We start from the raw sequence: 23,201 nt of genomic DNA on the forward strand, positions 1-23,201 counted from the left end.
TTTAGCCAGAACAATTTTTATTGCCCCTCGTGTTACACACAATACTGGATCGTAATGGAATAAAGAAACTGTTTTGGACAAACATAGCTAAAATACACAAGAATCTCAGGAATGATTATTATTACTTAGATAAAATTTCCATGCCAAGAAACAAAAATCCATGACAAATCAGAAAATGCCATGACATTTCCAGGTATTTCATGACTTTCATCAAAGTGCAGGTTTTCCATGACGTGTATGAACCCTGAAGTACACATTAAAGTGGAACTAAACTTTTTAAAAAACTCCTGAGGTGATGGTGACGTTAGAAATTTTGATCAAGCAGGGGTCCCCTGATCACTAAAATGAACCCGTTCGGCGGTCTCTCTTGCTGCTCGGAGTGGCAGACGTGCTCCGTAGAAGGGGGGGGGGGGTCAGCCCCCTCTGATGAAACTCCTGTCATATCAAAAGTTTCTAAAAAGTTGAGTTTCTTTTTTAAAACCCCAATCGTTACAAAGCTGATTGCCATTCCCCCCTGGAGGCTAATACTGCAGCATTGCAGCTATTCTGAGGTAAGTGAATTCTAACTATCACCCTCTACAGAAGGGCAGAGCACTGACAATATTATCACTACACAATCGCCGTCCGTGCATGACCTACAGTCGCGATTCTATAGCCATATCACGGATATGTGTGCTTCGTTTCAACAAACTTTATTCATAAAGGACACAGAACTCCACCCCCCTCCTTGTGAAGAACTGCGGCATTTCTCTCAGGACGAAGGAAGATGCCACATTCGCGCAAAGCATCGTGGGAGCTTTGATTCTTTTTCTCCCAACGCTTTAACGCCTAGTGACCAGTAGCTGGCGCTGTTGCTACTGTTGTTGCAGCTGCCGCCAGATGTCGCTGTTTCCCGTAGACGGTGGCGGTCCCCTGTAGCTGGCCCAGTGTCCATGTCCCCGGCTTTTGGTAGTGATGGCGGCCTCCCTGGTTGCGACGGCTCCCGGGGTCCCGGCCGAGGACTCCTCAGATAGCGAGCCGGAGCCTGAGCCACAGAAGCTGCGCAGGAAAGTCTCCACATCGGGCCAAATCAGGAGGAAGGTAAGAGATAGTAGCAGCAGTCACCGGCTGGAGCCATCTAGAGAGGGGACAGCAGAGAGGCCATGGAGAGAGCTGCGGGGCGGGGGAGGTAGAGGGTCTCCTGCAGCAGAACGGGGGTCCTAGGAAGAGACCTCAACACCGGGCACAGAGACAGCCTGCGAGACATCCACAGGGGACAGAGAGAGGGGTCAGCGTGGGACACTACAACCTGTGCCCTGCAGGAACTACAACTCCCAGCATGCACTGCAGCCACTTTTATCAAACTTGGCAAACTTATAAGACTTGCAGTTTCCCAACAGCTGGGCAGGCAGGTGGCAGAGCGGTGAGCGAATGCCAATGACAGCTGTCTGCCGGTGCCAGCTTTATGCCCTCTGTAAAGGTGCCTGTAGATGACTTCCCTTGGCTATCCGATGATGATAAGCGTTACACCGAGAACGAGTGATTCTTGGACACGACGACTAATTATTGCATATTTTAGCAATTAAGTATATTATATTCATCTTCCCGTATATTTCACCCACCCTTTGTGTACTGCTCATCCTGAGCCTCCTGCTGCAGGGCATCCAGAGCAGCTGTTATTATAAGGGCGCGTTCACACATAGCGGATTTGCTGCAGATTTTTTCCCCCTCTGCACTAAACCCGCTATATATGTGAGCGCACATGGGCGTAGTGGTACATCCGCAGGTTTATATCCGTTACCAGTTGATTGCTCTCGGTCGCTGCTGGTTCCGTCCTCCCCCATTCATTTCAGTGAAGTGCGACTGAGCATGTGCCGCCACTTCTTCCCATCGACCGCTCTACTATGTCTTCTCCTCACGCCATAAATGGTTACCTTCACATGTGCCGTCTTCTCTTTTGTTGCCGTGGTTTATTTTCGTCATTTTTCGTAAAGGAAAATTAAACCTATCGAAAATCGCATATGGAAGTGTTGGGGCATTGTATAAGGCCGGCTGGACTCAGGCGTATTGGTGCACATACAATACGCAGAGAATGGAACCCATTGCTTTTGGTGGGTTCATTCACATTTCCATTTTTTTTTTTTTTGCGTGAACATATCGGTCATGTGGGGAAAAAAATGGAACGTGTATTTGGTGTGAAAGCACCCTTAGGCCAGCCGTATATGCACGCATAACACGCAGTGAATAGAACCCATTGACTTCAATGGGTTCATTCATGTGCGCATTTCAGCTGCGCAAAAAAAAATAGAACATGCTCCATCTTTCTGCGTAGTTGCGCACCAGTAGTTCCCATAGAAGTCAATGGGCGGCCGGGGGGGGGGGGGGGGGGGCGACAAATGCTTGCACAATACGGATGGAGATGCGTGAAACTCTGCGTAATTGTGCTGGAAAAGTAACACCTGGAACTAATAAGCCATTTTCATTGGTGCGTTTGCATGCTGCACGCAAATGACCATGCTCTGCAGGCAGAAAATGTACAGCGCGCTGAGGTTACGCACCGCGTGGAGCCTAAAGGTTTGTGCACATCGGTGTTTTTCGTTTTGCATTTCTGTCAGATGAGCTACAAAACTGGGAAAAAAAACCGGATCACTTTTAAATTCCGTTGATTTCCATGGGGTTTTCTTCATTTCTGCTCCGTTGCGTTTTGAATTCTATTCTTTTAAACAGAAATAGTGCGGACTGCTGCGCAATTATTTGGCGAAAGGAAATCAAACCGAAAGGAGGAGACTTCAGTTGTTTGGGGCTTTTTACATCATAGTCAATGGGTGATTAAACAGAAAGGTTTCCATATGGTTCCGTATTTGTTGCCAATTTAGCGGATGCTTTTTTTTTTTTTTTTTTTTTAAACCGTCATGCGCAGAAGGGAAGCCTGATGAAGGAATACGAAACGGATACATTAGGGGGAAAAGGAACGACATGGAAACCAACTGATACAAATTGTTTGTTTGTTTATCTTTTCTGTCTGGTTTAATTTTCTATTTGTTTCCTTTAATAAAAGAAGATGCGTTCTAAGCAGAAAGCAAAACGCTGATGTGTAGGAGCCCTAAGCCGAAAAGGAGAAGGCTCTATGTGTAGCTGGTACAGTGCTTCCATAGCGCCACCTATTGGAAGGAAGCTACATTAGAAGTCAATGACCTATCTTGTAGCTTACCTTGCAGCATGTTATCTACCCTCTGATAGGTGGCGCTACCGAGGCATTTTTCCATCTGGAATTTGTATATATGTCTTCCCAGAGGAGCATTGCGCGGTCTATAAGACTTTGTATGTCATCTTGGCATTCTCCACAAGGAGAAGCGGTACCCCTCCACACCTGGTGTGACATGGCAGAGGGTTAAAGGGGTTGCTGGGTGTTAGAACAACTTTTTAAAATTAGGTACAATTCTGCTAAAATAATAATAGTAGTGGTACTTACCTGTCCTCACACGTGGTGATCCAGGTCCGCAGCCCCGGCTTTTGTGGTGGAATGGCTGCAGCGGTCGGGCATTGTTCTCCTGGCGTATCTACTCAGATGTTGTCAGCCACAATGCCAGGATGGCAGCTGATCACCGGGGCTCCTGATTGGCTGCAGCAGTCAGATGGTAGCCCTACCACAACTCATTCCCATGGGAATATGCAATTTCGGTACATGAAATATGCAGCGATTTTACTGCGTGTATATATGCGTATTTGGTGCGTATACTTTTTCTGCACACGGTTTTACTGCATTTTTTTTACATGTGCAAAAAAATGCAGGAAGGCCCAATTGATGCCACAATTTTTTTTTTTAGCTACTGACTCCTGCCAACATGTGTATACGCATCCAACTACGTATTTGCTGCATTTTTACATGATCCCATAAACTTTAAGGGGCAGTTGTATCTGTGATACAGACCAAAATAGAATGTGCTGCAAATTTTTTTTTACGCACATAAAATAATCCTCCCAAAACACGTCTAAATAAAGACACGTTCACACGGCATATTTTTGCGCCTTGTTACACAAGTGCATTATATGGACAGCATAAACGCCATTGATTTGCATTAGTTTATTCAAAACATATGTTTTTTACACGCTTAAAAAAATAAATAAAATCACAGCATATCCTATTTTAGTTTTTCATCATGTGCTCAAATCGCCCATTAAAGTCAATGGGATTGCATAGAACGCAGCAAATACAGATATTAACTACGCTTTTATGCATGTTGGCCGGAGACCGTGATGAAAAAAAATAGTGATACCAATTGAGCCTTCTTGTCTTTTTTTTTTTTTTTTTGCGTACATAAAAAAATGCAGTGAATACATGCAGAAAAAAGCATATACATCAAATACGCATATACACATGCAGTACAAACGGTACGTATTTCACGGACCGAATACGCATACGATTGTAGGAATGAGGCCAAATCCAATGCAAATCAATGGGGTTTATGCTGTCCGTGTTATGCACATAATATGTACGCATGCAATATGGAAAATATGTCCATGTGAATGAGCCCTAAGACCGGGAGGACTGCAAGGCTGGATCGTTGGGGGTCGGGTATGATCTGCTGCTTAGAGTTGCATCTATTTACAAAAAGTTGTTCTAACTTATGACTGTATGCGCTTTTACGTTTACCTATACGCACCGTATAATCGCATGAATGAAGATTTGTCGTGATCGACCCCCGATTTTCATTCGCGTATTTCATGTCATTCACACAGGGTGCTGCGTGAATGTTAAATAATATGCAGAAGCGATGGAAACCAACGATTGGCAGCAATCCTCCAAATGACCAGTAATGCTTAAATCGGGGAAGCTGTATTCTTCTCCCAGTGTTGTACGCCGAGTAACTCCCTCCCCCTCCCTTTTTCTAGCTTCCATAGAAGTCTATGGGAGCTTAATGTGTATCTCGTCAAAAGATAGAGCAATACCTATCTTTTCACACGCCGTATAAAACCGGCAACTGAAAACGGTTGCATAGGTAATATTCTTCCTGGCGCAATCATTTTATGTGCAAAAAAATCGTTTATCTGAATAAACTCATTAAAATCCAATGCTTCACATGGTCGCGGTTTTTCAGCAATTTTTTAAAATGGTGAAATACTGGCGTAAATACGGTCATCTGCCTAAGCCCTAAGAGAGGATGTGAACAGGAGGGACAATCCCTTTAAGAGAAACAGAATGGGGGAAAATCTGAGCCCTACAAAGTTAGAGGACAGATACATGCGACCACCTAAAACTATAATGCCAATGAAGTAACCCAGAGAAAGGGGGAGTTCTGACGAGATGTCTTGTAGAGCAAAGTAAAGTCCTTTCCATTAACCCTTTCCAATCCGCTGTCTGACCTCTGAAGACATTATGATTTACGGCTGTACAGCTCCGATGTTACTAGACGTCCTTCGTAGTTCTCTTACTGTATATTGCCAGCCTCGCTGCTGTCGGTGCCTATCCAACGTGTCACATCATGCAGTACTGGCTTTAGCCAGCATATAGCACCATTGTATAATGGCAGAAAAAGAGGAAGCCCACTAGGAAAACCAGGATACAAATTGGATTGGAAAGGGTTAAAGGCGTTTATAGAGTTACTGCACTTTGAAAAAAAACAAAACCTTTTCACGTGTCAGAGAGACATGTCAAAATTTTGATCAGTAGGAATCAGGGTGCTGAGACCCCTACTGATAGCTAAAAAAAAAAAGGGCTGTGGCACTCACCTGAGTGCCATGCCCCTTCGGCTGTCATTATTGGCTTGGCACCTGAAGACAGATGTATAGACCTCGATAGAAGGCTATATATCCATCTACAGCTGAGAGGAGATGACTAGCAGCGATGACGGCTCAAGAAACCAAGTGCTCAGGCGAGTCCTGCTCCTTCATTGCAGTGATCAGTTGGGGGCTCAGCCCCCCGGACCCAAACTGATCAAAACTTTTGACATGTCACTGTTGAAAGTTTTTAAAAGTGCAGTTACTCTTTAAATAGTGATGGCCAATGCTCAGGTTAGCTCATCCATATCAGATCTGTGGGGTTGACTCCTGCCAACCCACCTGTCAGCTGTTAGAAGAGGCCCCGGTGCTTCAGTGAGTACAGCGGCATTTCCGTTGGATATGGGGCACAGTGTCATTCATGCGGTGCCTGCTATTATAGCTCCATTCTGTTCACTTGAATGGGACTGACCTGCAGGAAGGTCATGTGACCAACGAATATGACGCCCCAGCCGATAGAGTGCCGTGACCTTTTCAGTTGATCATCAGGGGTGCCGAGAATCAACCCCCCACCAATCTGATATTGATTATATTTATGCATGCCCATTGACTTCAATGGGCTCTTGAGGTGCGCAAATGTGCAGCAAGATAGGTCAATGCACATATTTTTTCACTCGATTGCACATTGTATGCAAAAAATACGGTCATGTACATCATGTGTGCATGTGTGTACGTAATATGCCACGCAAATACGCTTGTGTGAACGAGCCCTTAACTTAGGACTACACATCTGCTTCGGTCGTAATACGGGTCGCACAACCACAGTTGGTTGTGTAGCCATGTGGCCTCGCCATTGAAGTCAGGGTCCACCGAGGAAAACAAATGTGTTTATTTTTTCATACAGTAATACAATGCAATTCTAGGAAGTAACTAAACGCTGAAAGTATTGCGGTGGTTTTGCACCACATGTAACTATACCCTGAGGACATCTTGTAGCCTGTGTTGTATCGGGCATGATAGTAACCTGTCAGGGATGATCTATAGCTTTCACTGTGGTGCGCACGAAAATAGAGCAGGCTTCGTGTTTTTGTTTTTTTTTGCAACATATGCTTTTGCGAATCAGCCCATTGAAATCAATGGCTTCCATTCTCCGCGCCTGTGTGAAGAAGGCCCACATATGGTATTTTAGCCCCCTATCACATTTTTATAGCTACTGCACAATGAGGTCTCTTTCACACGGGTGATGCGTTTTTATGGCCAGCTGCATCGTGACCGAAAAACGCAAGACCTATCTTTTCTGGCCGCGTCCAAACATCGGCCGCCGATGTCCTATCTTCGCCAGCCAGACGTTGTTACGCAGCTAATAATCGCCCATGTGAATGAATGCATTGGAATCCAATGTTTCACCTGGTCGCGTTTTTTTGCTGACATTTTATCGCAGCAATATTGCCCTGTAAGACCGCTCGTGTGAATAAGGCCTGACCCAGGTTCACTGGGGCATGTTTGCGTGTGTAAAATTCGTGCGCTCTATGTGTAGAGAATAGAAGCCCAAAGAGTTCAATCGTTTTGTTTACATGCGCATATTTTTCTGCGCATTTTGGTCACGCCAAAAAAAGAAATGGCAGCATACCCTATTTTTTTTCCGTACATTTGCATACCAAAAGTTCCCATGGAGGATGCGCAATTTTTTAAAAAATACGCTGGGAGATTGTGCAGGAAAGCATCTGGAACTCATTAGACTAATTAGCCATTTGAATCAGTGAGCATTTTTTTTTGCCACCCGCAAATACACAACAGAAAAAGTACAGTAAAGTGTGATGCTGCGTGCGCAAAAAAGCAGCATTGATTCCGCAGATACGCATTCACTCGTGTGAATCTGGCTTTATGGGCTTCCTCAGATAGCCGGGGTTTTTGCCATGTTTTGTGGCCATGAAAATCACGGTCGCAAAACACGACAAAGCTAACACATTGATTTCGATTATTTCTTTTTCACTAAATTGTATCTTCGTACGGTGACACGCCTCATCAGTCACTTGAGATCTACAATGCAGGATTAATTCATTTACTACCCAGATGGACAATCTGCGGCTCCCCGTCTGTACTCTGTTCTGTTCATAGAGTATGCTGCTGGAAGAGGATATTACTTATATACCGCAGTAGGCTATGGGGCTGCACATTCTCTAATATATATATATATAATGTACTACACACCTGCTGTAGATTATGCAGTCACAGAGTATGGGAAATACCAATTCAGAAATCACTGCGAGTGGCCATACTTACTACTATACTGATACAAAATACAAGGTCAGATATAGGCACCACAACCCTCAGCATGCAGACGGGCAAATTGCTATGTGGAGGAGCATTGCATGGGTGCAATAAATTTTGGAACCACTGAGTATAATACTAAGCAGCCCCACTGTCTGCACTGTGACACTTCTACTGTAGTAGTGTCACACATGGGCTACCTGCAAAGTAGAAAGGAAGGGCATGGAGAGGGTTAACTCTGCGGAGTGTCACAAGAAGAATACACAGCTGAAGTAGCTCGACCTGTCTGCGCCACCAGTCTGAGGGCCCCTTCACACTGGTGATCACGATATCGCTGCTAGAAAATTGCGGCAATATCGCAACTTTTTTTCCCGTTGTGATTTTCTCACGCGTTTTTTTCACGCGATTTTGCCACGATGTTTTAATGGGAGTTGTATCTCCTATATGTTAAAAATCTGCAACAACAATTCCTCAAGACGACCCTAATACCACAGCAGAAAGCTTTTCCGTTGTGGAATTTAATCTTGCGGTTTTGAAGTAAAGACGCGCAGATTTTAACTGGCGCGGAATTCATTGCGATAACATTATGACGCAGAAATGTCCACTAATTCCGTCCCGTGTGAAAGGCCGGAAAATTCTTGTTACCAGAATATAAAAAAAAAAACCAGAACAGAAGGTTGGGAAAAGTTTTCTTGAACTTTATTTTATCAGCTGGCGATAAAGACGGAGCAGCTTTTTGCAGCATATGGTTCCCACTTTTGACTGCGTTGTAAATTAAAATCAGGAGAGACAAATAACATTATGGAGACTTCATGTTGCATCTAGCTATTTCTAATTGGCTTCTACTTCATTGGGGTTTTTTGCCTTCCTCTGGATCAACATTGGGGGTCAGTAGGTTGAACTGGATGGACACATGCCTTTTTTCGGCCTAACATACCATGTTGCTATGTAGGATGGTTGATATTCTCTTGTAAATCAGGCGGCAGACTACATGATGTTCTGCCGTCTGTGATGTGTATATTGAGCCCGGGCAACATTCCAACCTGGCAGCCAGATTAGGTTCTGCTTCTGGATTGTTACACTGGCACTGCTCAGAAGGTGAGCAGCTCCTATAATAGCAGCATATTAGGGTTTTGCTTCCAGCACATGGGAGGTAAGCATTACAAGGTCTGTCCATGGAGACCTACCTCCAGTGTGTTTACACGGGCAAGTTTCCCGTGTGAGATTTGTGCGTTACGAGGTGTACAGAAATAAACCCTGTTGTTTTATTGGGTCTGTTTACATGTGCAATGTTTCTCTCGCAGTGATGCTACTAGATCGAAAAATCACAGCATGCTCTATTTCTTTGCAAATCTGCAGAAATCTCCCCCATTATTTCGAATGGGGGAGAAAAAAATTGCATCACATTCACATTGCACTTGCATGTACAGGTCAGTTTCATGCGAGTGCAATGCGATTTTTACGTTTTTCTACTAAAAAGACATGCGATCTCCAAAATTGCATGTTTGGTGATGCAATGCAATTTTCCTGCAAAACACATGCCACTCACATACAAAATCACAGAAATGCAAGCGCAATATGCGTCTGAGTTTCTCGGACCGATATTTCGCTCGCCTGCGTAAATATAGCCGTATAATAAGAGGGACTGAATGTGCCTACAACATTGACCATAGTCCTGCAGCGTGCCCTCTGCTGGAAGCCAGTAAACTACCTGCAGTCTCCTGTTTGTGCGGTTGGCCCTGCTAAAAGATACCAGGATTAAAGAATGGAGAGCCTAAGGTCGTCTTTAGCCATATGCGAGATTCTAGGGTACAGCTTGCTTCGGACAGCACATGGACAACCCCACTATCTACTGTCCAAACTGCTGTGAAAACAGTTGAATTTGACTTGAATTTGTAGCAGAATCTGTTTATTTGCAGATGCAATTTATCCACTGTAAATCTGAAGTGATTCTGCCTCTAACTTGCATCAAAATTCATATGTTAGACATGCGGATTGTAGTGCTGACATTTTCCACACTTACCAAGAAAATTGCCAGAAGCAAGAGAATAGCCTAAGGCCGCCTGCAGACGGCCAGGTCGGATCCCACAGCGATAATTCTCGCAGCGGAATGCGGTCCTGTGCCCCTGCAGAGGCCTGCGGCTCACCCACTCCCGGCATCTCCTCTGTGCGTTGTGTGCCGGCTGCTTCCCAGTGGGTGCATGCCAGAGTGGAGCCGGCCCGTCACCACTGACATTTCTCTGCAGGCCTCTGCGAGACACGCACAGAAATAGAGCATGCCACGATTTGCTTTCCACGTGTGTTTTCACGCGGACAAATTGCGGCTGTGTGTATAGGATTGCATTATCTAACGCAATCCTATGGCTGCGGGCACAGGCGGAAATTCTGCGGGAAATCCTGCCGCAGAATTTCCGCCGGTGTGCAGGAGGCCTAATGGTTATACCCTCCCAAACACAAAATAATCAATTGTATAGTTTATTAACATATATGCGCTCAAAAAAGGACAAAGACACTTTAAAATAAAGGAGTAGGTCTCTGAACTAGATCTGGAGTATGTCCATAGAGGAACTAAGTGTATGTTAGCTAGGCAAGCTGAAAGGGTATGATACACATTGTGAGTTAATAGAGGTGCTATGCAAGCAGCCTGTTTATAAGTTTCCTAGGTAAGCTGAGAGGGTAGTCATTTATAGCCACTATCGTATTCACACAGCACACTGTCCTCAGGGAAATGATATAACTGCAGGCAGCCAATACTGAGATGCCCAGGGTGTTAGTCAATAGAGGTGCTATAAGAAGCAGCCAAAATATAAGATTCAATACATTGCTTTGCTAATTATGTCTCAATCACAGTTGTGACATAGGCTGGAAATATCAGAGAGATCTCTGTATATTCATATAGCATATGAGCTGCTGCGTTATCCAGTACACTGCTATGCTAATTGTGCATTGAACACAGTTGTGATAGAAATTAGCAATGTTAGGGTGCATTCAGACGACCATATATTGTACCACTCTCTGCAGGGGTAGGAGGCTGGAAGAGCCAGGAGCAGTGCTCTGAGCTCCCGCTCCCTCGCTGCCTCCTCTCCACCCCCTCTCCGCCCCTCTGCACTATTTGCAATGAGAGGAGGCAGGACGGGGGTGGGGCTAAGTTTTGGAATTAGCTCCGCCCCTGTCCCGCCTCTCCTCACAATAGTTCGTGATCGTGCGGAATTTTTAGACAGGCCGATCATCATTTAGAATCGCTCACTTCTCGCTCAGCACTTCACATTCTAAGTGAGACGCTGAGGGGCAGTGTTTTGACGTAACGAGAAGTAAGCGAACCATCAGTGATTATTATGCAGGCTGAAAGCAAATGAAAAGTGCTGGCTTTTAGACCTAACTATTATTGCAACAATCGTTACGTGTAAATGGACCTTTTCCATGTAAACTCTGGTTAGAAGACTTACCTAAATAGAGGAAGGAACGTGTGAGGACAGCGCAGACCGCCATAATTTGTTTACCTAATTAGTTTAAAATATGCCCTTGGAAATGTAATTATAGAAGGCTTGGTGTCATATTAAGATGTAATGCAGAAGCGTGCAAGGGGAGCCGTGACAGGGACAAGATGTATGAGGAGGGGGTAAGAAGGGGGGAAACAGTTGTAAGAGGGAGCCATGACCGAGACAAGATGTATGAGGAGGGGGTGAGAAGGGGGGAGACACTTGTAAGAGGGAGCCATGACAGGGACAAGATGTATGAGGAGGGGGTAAGAAGGGGGGAAACAGTTGTAAGAGGGAGCCATGACCGAGACAAGATGTATGAGGAGGGGGGGAGAAGGGGGGAGACACTTGTAAGAGGGAGCCATGACAGGGACAACATGTATGAGGAGGGGGATGGAGAAGAAGGGAAACACTTGTAAGAGGGAGCCATGACAGAGACAAGATGTATGAGGAGGGGGATGGAGAAGGGAGGAAGCACTTGTTAGAGGGAGCCATGACAGAGACAAGATGTATGAGGAGGGGGTGAGAAGGGGGGAGACACTTGTAAGAGGGAGCCATGACCGAGACAAGATGTATGAGGAGGGGGTGAGAAGGGGAAAACACTTGTAAGAGGGAGCCATGACAGAGACAAGATGTATGAGGAGGGGGTGAGAAGAGAGAAAGCACTTGTTAGAGGGAGCCATGACAGGCAAAATATCTATGAGGAGAGGGATGGAGAAGGAAGGAAACACTTGTAAGAGGGAACCATAATAGAGACAAGATGTACGAGGAGGGGGTGAGAAGGGGGGAAACAGTTGTAAGAGGGAGCCATGGCAGAGACAAGATATATAGGGAGGAAGCACGTATTAGAGGGAGCCATAACATGAAAAAAGATGTATGAGGAGGGGGATGGAGAAGGAGGGAATCACTTGTAAGAGGGAGCCATGACAGGGACAAGATGTATGAGGAGGGGGTTGGAGAAGGGGGGAAATACTTGTAAGATGGAGCCATGACAGGGACTAGATGTATGAGGAGGGGGTGAGAAGGAGGGAAACACTTGTTAGAGGGATCCATGACAGGGACAAGATGTATGAGGAGGGGGGTGGAGAAGGAGGGAAACACTTGTAAGAACGGTGAGCTCTTTGACAGACGCTGCTGCTATGGCGAGCGTTGTGAGGGGACTGGCAGCGACAGACAGCGAGTGGGTGTTGTCAGGGAACAGACTGAATGAGTTCTGAGAGGGAACGCTGTGGGGAATGTGTTGTCAGGAACAGGCAGTGAGTGGGAGTTGTCAGGCAGACGAGGTTTGTTGCTGGGGCATTCAGGACTAGATTGTTTGCTGTCATAGTCATCCTGGGACCACGTTTGTTGTTATAGTCGGACACATGATGGCATTTGTTGTTGGAGACATACGGGCAAAGCTGTTGATTCGAACAGCCAAGTGAAGAGTCTACTAATATCTAGCGGATAGGGTAAAGAGCGGAGGGGATCTTACTTGACAACAGCGCAGAATTCTTTCCTTTTTTTTAAATCAATGAATGAAACACCTTGGGCTCGGTTAACACTCCGCATGGAAATTCCGCCTGCAGTCTTAAGCCTGAGACTAAGCAGCGAAATGGACGAGATTTGAAAAAAATCTCGTCCACACACTGCGGACAGTTCACTGCGGCCATGCAGCTCTAAAAACTGACATGCCGCGCAGAATTCAAAGCCGCAGCATGTCAATTGTATCGCCATTTCCGCTTCAGTCTCTTTTCTTTCTATGGGGAGAGATGGCCGCAGCGGAATAAGCCGCTTTCAAAACCCGTGCCAAATGTCTCTGGGCTTCAGCTGCGGAAATCTCATGGAATTTACGTGTTCTTCCGCCTCCGGACATTCCGCAAGATTTCTGCCTTAAGGTGCTTTTAGACTGAGTGATTTATCATTCACATGAGTGAAAGATGTCAAAGTTCATTCGTGCAGCCTGCTTATAAAGGCGGATATATCGTTCGCTCACAAATCGTTCAGTCGTTCACATTCGCTGTACCAGTGAATGAGGACAGCTGAGCGATTGGTATTAAAACCGAATGCTTAGCGAACGAGCCAACGATCATTTTCATGCTTGCACGAAATGAATGGTAAACTGACAAATTATCGTTTATCGTTGGCCGTGTTTACACTGAATGATTATTGTTCAAATTCGAATGATCCAGAGATTTTTATTTTTTTTTAATGATAATTGTGCCGTGTAAACGCACTGTTAGACCCTCTTCACATCCCAGTGTACACACCAGAGATCTACCCAATGGACAAGCCAGATGAATAGCCCAGACATATACACCTGTGTGCCGGTCGCTGCCATTCTCATTACTGTAAGGGCTCCCGCACACTTGCGTTTTGGTAACACTGCGGTTTTTGTTAACGCGATTGTCAATGGGACTTTCTAATGTTAAAAAACTCAACGCAACTTGCATTTTTGGTACATTGCTTTGTGTTTTTAACATTAGAAAGTCCCATTGACAATCGCGTTAACAAAAAACGCAAGTGTGTGGGAGCCCTAAAGGTAGTCAACCCTTGACAGGTTACGTAAGGGTGTGCTGATCTGCCTCCTCAAATCATAACCTTGAAAACCTGTGATCCCTGGTAGAATTGTTAGGTCCTCTTTAAAGGTTTTTTTCCAGGGTTTATATTTTGATAACGTATTATTAAGATAGGCCATAAATATGACATAAGTTGGGGGGGGGGGGCACTTTTTGAAATGGCCATGGCGCTCAAATGAATGCTGCAGCTTCTTGTTTGGCATGTGATGTTACATCCCTCAGTTACATGGCCTTTTTGCAGTTCACTTCCATTCAAGTGAATGGAATTGAGCTGCAATACCAGTCACTTCCACAACTGAACGTACAGCACTGTGCTTGGTAAAAATTGAAGGGGCCGTAGTTCTCACTGGAGTGCTACAACCACTTCAAACAACTGGTCGGCAGGGGTACCAAGAGTCAGATCCTCCCATCGATATAGTATATTTATTTTATTCTATAATTGTTTTGCTTTTTCTTGTGCCTATTTTTCTAACTTATATGTCCTCGTGATGTCATATAAGACCTCTGGGGGACATTCACAGTGCAATTTTAATCTTCACAATTTCCCATTGTAAGGGTGCTTTTACACAGAAAGATTTATCGTTTGCAAGAGTGAACGATGACAGAGTTCGCTCATTCATTCTTTCATGCAGGTAGATAAATCCTTCACTTGCAAATCGTTCAGTCATTCACATTCGCTGTACCAATGAATAAGAACAAGTAAATGATCCGTATTAAAACCGACCGATTAGCGAACGAGCCAACGTTGATTTTCATACTTCCACGAAATGAACGATAAGCGAATGAATTATCGTTCAGCATTTACAATGCTGCAGGTTTAAAACCCAGAACCAACCGCAGATTTGTAGCACCGTCGTATCACGGGAAAATCGTGTTTTTTTGGGTTTTTTTGTCGCTCGTGTAAAATCGTCCTCTATAGCAGATTCCATAAGGGAGGGTCAGGAATATGCTGAACATAAGGAGTTCTTACCACTTCTCCTTTACTTCTCCTAGGCTATTGTAAAAGAAGGTCACCTACAAAAGCAGACAAGTTCCTTTCAGCGATGGAGGAGACGCTACTTCAAATTGCGAGGCCGAACGCTCTACTATGCCAAGACTGCAAAGGTGAAATATGAAGGCAGGGGGGTGGTTGGAAGAGAAGAACAAATACATTCCTGACTTATCTACTTTTTACACATAAAGACTATTTAAGCATAAAATTGTGTTTCTAGTCAAGTTGGCGAAGTGGAAAATATTATGTATCACATGGTGACAACGCACATGTCTGCTATTACGGTTTCCACAGAGGTTGTCACCCTGCTTTTCTAGGCTTCTGAAAGGCAACTGGTAATTTACAAGTGTGGAGGATGTATCACAGCATATCTATGCAGACATGCTAGTCATAGTCCTGGAAATGGAAAGTTCTAAAAGGTGAAAATACCGTAATGGTCGCCATATTAATTGTCACCAACTTTTCTCTGAAGCAGATTAACCCTTTTGTTGCCAGGACAGTTTTCACACTTTTGACCAACGCAAGTAAAACCAGAATTCTAAGATTAAATTATTTTAATACTTCCATAACCATACAATTTGTAAGATAAGACACCCCGCACCATGTGAGAATGCCATCCTTCACTTTACAACCATAGATGTCTTCATGCAAGTTTGCATCAAAGTTTTTGAGGTTTTTCTGGTTCAGCGTCTGACGTGGGCAGAGCCTGAGATGTACATCCACTCCTGTAAATAAAAGTTTAAACATGCCTATGTCTACATGAGGAAGCCCCTCTGTCAGTCCATTGAGGTCCATGCAATGCAATTTAGGGGGTGCTGATTGCTTACCATTGCAGTGAAAAGCCTAATAAAAGCTGTATATATACAGTAGTACCTAAAGCCAAATACCATAGGTTGTTACTGCAACACTGACAACAATACTGCAGTGAAAATGTATGAACATTACAATTGTCCGTAAGAAAAAAGGCTGACTCCCTTTTTTCCATAAAATTATTTTAGAAATAGTAAACCACAGTTGTAACAGCCTGTAGAATAAAAGACGCAGTGAATTTTGTAAAAAAAAAAAAAAAAAGTAATAATAAAAATGTTTGATTTACTATTTTTATTCTACATCCAAATTTTTTTCTTAAAAAATAAGTTCTGTGAACTCCAAAATTGTGGCAATAAATGCTGCAACTTGTCTTGCAAAAATCAATCATTTGTACTTGTATGGTGACGGAAAAATAAAGTTATCTCTCCTGGAATGCTGTGACACAAATATGACCATTTATTCAAAAACATTCACTTATGGGATGGTCACATGTAGTGGAATAGGTGCAGCGGGATATCCATGTTAAATTCCACTTTACTCTTCTAATACACCCTGAATACGTATATTTTTTGCAGAGCACTTCCAGATGTATATGCTAACATACCCAAAGACTTCTATTAGCCAATCATACGAAAGGATCCTGCAATAAAAGTGTAAAAAAAACCCACAATAGAATGCAGTTGAATGTATATGCCTGGAATACATTTGACAACCCTCTTCAAATGTGGATGATAAGTAAACTCGACCGAGTCGGAGCTGTAGAAGTTGTAAAACATCCCTTTCGGAGAAATTACGGTCTGTTTTCCAAGGCAAGAAGCAGAATTTTGAAAGTATAATATGAGTATAACTGGAGAGAAAGACATGAAATCAAGGAACAGTACACGCAGAATAAAGCAGAGTAGAGCTGCAAAGGAAAAGCTATTAAATTATGATCTCCATCTGGCATCTATTACAAGAAGAACATTAAAGTGATATTGTCCCTTTGCACTGTGAATGTCTCGCTGCAGACAGTCATCTCTCAGACCTGCCGAAAGGCTCTCAGGTTGTTGACACCAAAGAAGAATAAAACGCTGCATCAAATCACCCTTCATCACACCAAGCAGTAGTAATGCAGCAGTGTGTGGGCTGAATGTTATTTGGGCAATAGAAATAATAAATAAGTGCAAAACACAGAGTAAAATGGAATAATGTTTAGCAGCTGAACCCATCAAAGATGCAAAGTGCATCTGACAGTAAGGTCAGAAGGGAGATATGAAAGAGTTTCCACGTCAAAGACTTAATCTCCAAGGCAAGAAATAATCCGTTGAGCACGATTAAACGCTATGTGCTGAAAGTAATCTAATAAGGAATAAGCCCAGTGTTGCAGATAGTTAAAAAAAAAAGTGTATAAAAATTCCTATTGTAGAGTCTGGAGCCAGTTTGTGTACCCGCTGGGCGACTGTGTTTTACACCGGTGTGCGTGGGTGGTATGATTTGCTAAGCAACCATTTCTTTGTTCTAGGTGATGAAGGGGTGAGGGCGGTCTATATTTTAAACGCTTTACATGTTTTCTAGAAATTTCTTGTGTATGCGGAGCTATAGGGACTTATAGGTCAATTTTTTTTCCTGTTTTAATGAAGAGCAATTTTTGTTTTCATGTATGAGAAGTACTAGAGGGGATCTCTGTCTTTATACATACATCCACAAGATCAAAGCGGAGGATGTGGCTTGCAAGTTTGTCAGTAAAATGATAGAAAATAGAAATGGAAACATTGAAACCAGTGTGAAGGTGACCATACATATTAGTTAGAAGTAGGATGATGGCTGAACAGCTGTTGAATAAGCAATCGCCTGGTGCACAGATGCTATACACATTTTATTAAACTGGCCATACATGTTCAGTGACACCGGATGACGGACAAAAGATGCTTCATGAAACATTCTGTTACATTCGCAAAACACTAGGACACCAAGCCTCAGCACGGGCGCAAGACGGCGTTCACACAAACGCTATAAGCACACACAAAGTGCACACTGAACACCAAAGCTATTACTGCGTACTGAACTCACAGGCAGACATAACATGACCCTACTCTAAGGAAACAACCACCACGTGAAAACCTGCCTGCAAGTTGGCCGATCGTTCTGATAAGGACGACCCTGCGCTGAAACCAAGGGACATACCTATCCTTGGAATGGCAAACGATTTGCAGCAGGACAGGATGAAGTTCACACCAACTCACAAAACACGACTGTTCACAACTGATGTCTGGAAACCTACACCAACGCCCCAGGGACTTGCACGCAAGATAGAACAGGACTGTTCATACACCATGTCTGGTACCAGCACAGACCCGGTGAACACAACACTATTCACATACATGTCTGGCCACCTGCACAGACACACACCACACATCATGCATAAACACGAAACCCTAGGATGACAGAGAAACCTCATTCAGAGCTCACATGCATACAGATAAACCATCGCTAGCGCAAGTGTTCTCACACCAAGGGGAAAGAGTTAGAGACCATACTGACATACAGGGAACAGTGTCAGGCATCATCCACCTGACACACACATCAGGCGTCTGGAGGCCTTACTTGTCAAAGGGAAGGGAAGAGGGGGTCTGCATATGATGCAAACGGGGACTACAGGTGCCCAGACCGTCTTCAGGGAAAGTTAGAGAGACACTTCAAACTAGACCTACATAAAACCAAGCTCAGAGTGGGATTAACACTGAATGCGTAAACATGATAAAATGACCAGCATTCTCTGGCAAGAGAAGCTGGTATGTGCAGCAGACCGGGAGGATTGGCTGGCGAATACCACACCCAGCCAGCTCAATTAACTCTCACCTGTTGGCTCAAAAGGCCAGTCACTGTTATAATTCACCCAACAAACAATCATTTTGGTTAAAATCGGCCATGTTAATCATTTTCACTCTAAGGCTGGATTCACGCGAATGTATATCGGCTCAGTTTTCACGCCGAGCTGATATACATCGTCTCTCTCTGCAGGGGCGGAGACAGGAAGAGCCAGGAGCAGTGCTCTGAGCTCCCGCCCCCTCTCCCCCCCCCCCCCTCTGCACTATTTGCAATGGGGAGAGGCGGGATGGGGGCGGGGCTATTTCGGGGCACTTAGCCCCGCCCCGTCCTGCCTCCTTTCAATGCAAATGGCGGAGAGGGGGTGGAGAGGAGGCAGAGAGGGGGCGGGAGCTCAATTCCTGCTCCTGGGCTCTTCCATCCTCCGCCACCCCTGCAGATGAGGACGACGTATATCGGCTCGGCATGAAAACCGAACCGATATACGTTCGTGTGAATCCAGCCTAATGGTCTTTTTTACATGGGCCAATTATCGGGCTTGAGCTTTCCATTGAATGCTCGTTCACTTGACAATCAGTCAATGTAAAGGGACCAATGATTACCCAATAAAAGAGCAAATGCTCATTCGTTGGCTGGTCAGCTCATTTATGTGAGCATAAAATTGCCTGCTACTCCTCTTTACATTCTTGTGTAAATATGAATACATGCAATCAATCAGTGACCACTGTATGGGGACGAACGATTGTGCTAATGATTGGTCATCCCCATAGAATAGACAGTCCACCTGCTCATGTACACGGAGGTAACGAACGCTTACTGACATGCTTGTTGTCAGTCAGTGGTCGTTAGCCCTAGTAGATTAACTTCTCCTGTAGATAGGACCATAAGGTTTATGGGTATCTTTATTTCTGAAGCTGTCTGTCAGCAATCCCATTTAGGAATTCTGCAGTCAATTTCTTTTTAGCCGAGATAGCTGATAACAGGAAACAATTGATTACATTGGACATATACACTTTGTGCAAAAACAATAATCAAGCACCTAGAAGGAGTTGGTGTCAAAACGCGGCATGCAGTTACATCTCAGGCAGATAAGCAAATGATTAGAGTTGTGGTGTGATTAGATGAACAGTCTTACCACCTGAGGCCCTAAAAGTGATTCCACCCTTGGCCTATAAAAAGGCTCTCAGAGGTTACTTCTGTGTAGTGGACCCCTTTTTGCGTTTGTGTAGAACTTGATGACCAGTAGAAGTCTCTACGACGCAGAGAAAAGATTTTGCCCAGTTAGGCCTCATGTCCACGGGGAAAATCAGGCCCGCTACGGATTCTCCATGTAGAATCCGTAGTGGGTCCCTCCTGCCCCGCGGACATGAGCGCTTAAAATCAGAATTAACTCACCCGCAGCGGACCGGGCAGGTCTTCTCTTCACGGCCGGATCTTCTTTCTTCGGCCGGCGGATGTGCTCGGCACGCCGGCTGTGTGCCGCGCGCATGCGCCGGGCACATCCACCCAGCCGAAGAAAGTAGATCAGGCCGTGAAGAAGAGAAGAACTTCCCGGTCCGCTGCGGGTGAGTTAATTCTTATTTTAGGTCTCCCGCGGATCCGTTCTGACCAGATTAGTAGGAGGTGTTCAGACCAGTGGATGCATAATAGCATGCACAGAAAGCAACTGAGGATGTCCTCTACAGAACACCAATAGAGAAGATCGTCTGACAAGCACGAGCACCTCCAACTGTAACTTTCTCCACCATTCAGAGACAGGTGGCAACATCATTACAGGGCCATGCGTACGTCAGATCCTTTTCCAGGTGCTTAGCTAAAGGACATTTGGTCTTGTGGCTCCCCGTTATTTGTACTTCATGCTCATCCATATCACATCTTGTAGCCAAGCTAGAGGCGGTACAACAGGGTACTAGAGCCTCCATGCCCGGCCATATCACATCTTGTATCCAAGCTAGAGACTATACGACAGGGTACTAGAACCTCCATGCCTGCCCGTATCACATTTTGTATCCAAGCTAGAGGCGGTACAACAGGGTACTAGAGCCTCCTGCCCATATCACATCTTGTATCCAAGCTAGAAGCAGTACAACAGGGTACTAGAGCCTCCATGCCTGTCCATATCACAACCCCATTAGCCAAGCTAGACACGATACAACAGGCTACTAGAACCTCCATGCCCGTCCATATCACATCTTGTAGCCAAGCTAGAGATGATACAACAGGGTACTAAAACCTCGATGCCCACCTGTATCACATCTTATATCCAAGCAGGAGGCGGTACAACAGGGTACTAGAGCCTCCATGCCCAGCCCTATCACATCTTGTATCCAAGCTAGAGGCGGTACAACAGGGAACTAGAGCCTCTATGCCCGCCCCGTATCACATCTTGTATCTGAGCTAGAGGCAGTACAACAGGGTACTAGAGCCTCTATGCCTGCCTGTATCACATGTTGTATCCAAGCTAGGGGCGGTACAACAGGGTACTAGAGCCTCCTGCCCATATTACATCTTGTATCCAAGCTAGAAGTGGTACAACAGAGTTTTAGAGCCTCCATGCCCGTCCATATCACATCTTGTAGCCAAGCTACAGGCGGGACAAAAGGGTACTAGAACCTCGATGCTCACCTGTATCACATCTTATATCCAAGCAGGAGGCGGTACAACAGGGTACTAGAGCCTCCATGCCCGGCCGTATCACATCTTGTATTCAAGCTAGAGGCGGTACAACAGGGTACTAGAACCTCCTGCCCGTATCGCATCTTGTATCCAAGCTAGAAGCAGTACAACAGTGTACTAGGGCCTCCATGCCTGTCCATATCACATCTTGTAGCCAAGCTAGACACGATAAAACAGGCTACTAGAACCTCCATGCCCGCCCATATCACATCTTGTAGCCAAGCTAGACACGATAAAACAGGCTACTAGAACCTCCATGCCCACTTGTATCACATTTTATATCCAAGCAGGAGGCGGTACAACAGGCTACTAGAACCTCCATGCCTGTCCATATCACATCTTGTATCCAAGCTAGATGCGGTACAACAGGGTACTAGAGCCTGCATGCCCAGCCGTATCACATCTTGTATCCAAGCTAGAGGTGGTACAACAGGGCACTAGAGCCTCCCTTTAAGTGTTCAGTTTTCTGCAATGAATTGCTCTGATATTGTAATCACTTACTTATAGCAATGTTACAGTCACACAGAAAAAGTTTCATTCCATTCTGACAACTCTAGGTGGTTGCCTTTTGTACACAATGAGTGTATGTGAGGTCCTCATACATCTTCATTTTATACATTGCTGTAGAGGGATGTATACAGTAAAATAAAGATAGGTAACTATATCATTGCTTAGATATCTGTGTTCTGGAGGAAACAATAGTAACATCAGCATGAAGCCATTACTAAATCCTTTCTTCTTCTGCTTTTTTTTTCACAGTCAATCATATTTGAGGAGATTGACATAACTGATGCAAGTGTTGCAGAGTCCAGCACCAAAAACCTCAATAACAGTTTCACAGTAAGTGACCACATCCTTTTATCAGAATGGTTGATGCATCTTGGTAATAGTATTTTAGGGTTATATATCTTATAAGTATTTGCTAAATAAGCAACATTTCTATATACTGCAATCTAAACAATGGAAAAACCCCACTTTTTTAGTATTGCCTTGTTCGTAATAATCTGAAATATTCAAATATCACAATGGTTAGCCTTTACGGTAAACATCGTAGAAGAAAATACAGAATGCCAGAATTGTGTGTTTTGTTTTTTTTTGTGACCACGCTTCCTTAAAGATTGAATAAAAAGGATCAAAAATATATACTGTATGTACCACAAAATGGCACTAATTAAATCTATAGTTAGCCCCGCAGAAAACAAGCCCTCACAGAGCCCAGTCAATGACAAAATATCAGAATAGGGCGACGGAAAGCAATTTTTGTTTTAAAAAAGTGTTCTTACTACATAAACGTAGTAAAATATAAAAATATAACATAAGATTTGATACAGCTGTCACTGCACTGACCCATTGACTAAAATGCATGTCATTTTTACTGCACCATGAACACTAAAAACTAAACGCCCCAAAAAATGGAGCAATTGCATTTATAAAAATTTCACCCCACTTAACCCTTTGCAATCCAATTTTGGATTCATGGTTTCCTAGGGGGCTTTTTTTTCTGCCATTATACAATGGCGCTATCTGCTGGCTAGAGCCAGTACTGCAGTATGTGACATGCTGGAGAGGCCCCCGATAACAGAGCGGCCAGTTATATACAGTAAGAATACCCTGCCGAACATCTTCCGACATCGAAGCTGTACAGCCTTCAATCTGAATGTCTTTAGACGTCAGACAGTGGATTGGAAAGGGTTGAAACTGTTTCCCTTTTTTTCACTACATAACATGGTCCATTAAGTTTTACTATTAAGACCTACTTTATACAGGCAAGTGCGATATCAGGCTGTGAATCTCGGCACGATTCCACTCTCGCCAATATGCGATTTTGCCGCGGATGCAAGGCGTTTTTGTATCAGAACTGCCTCACTTCACGGAAGAAGCAAATTCCCGCCACAGCTATCAGAATCTCAGAAT

General features: G+C 44.4%; 1 protein-coding gene across 5 annotated transcripts in view; it reads left to right on the forward strand.

The window, feature by feature from the left end:
• Positions 1-873: 873 nt before the first annotated feature.
• DGKD (diacylglycerol kinase delta) overlaps positions 874-23,201 on the forward strand; it is a 78,068-nt gene continuing 55,740 nt past the window's right edge. For 3 of the 5 annotated variants that reach the window (XM_066598632.1, XM_066598640.1, XM_066598648.1), the window contains exons 1-3: positions 875-1,080; positions 14,999-15,109; positions 22,047-22,127. In XM_066598632.1, coding sequence (XP_066454729.1) covers positions 955-1,080; positions 14,999-15,109; positions 22,047-22,127 — 318 coding nt within the window. In that variant the 5' untranslated portion in view covers positions 875-954. Of the gene's footprint in view, positions 1,081-14,998; positions 15,110-22,046; positions 22,128-23,201 lie in introns of all 5 variants that reach the window. The other 2 variants (XM_066598654.1, XM_066598655.1) reach the window with 2 other exon arrangements.

This window comes from Eleutherodactylus coqui, chromosome 1, assembly GCF_035609145.1.
Source record: "Eleutherodactylus coqui strain aEleCoq1 chromosome 1, aEleCoq1.hap1, whole genome shotgun sequence".
NCBI lineage: Eukaryota > Metazoa > Chordata > Amphibia > Anura > Eleutherodactylidae > Eleutherodactylus > Eleutherodactylus coqui.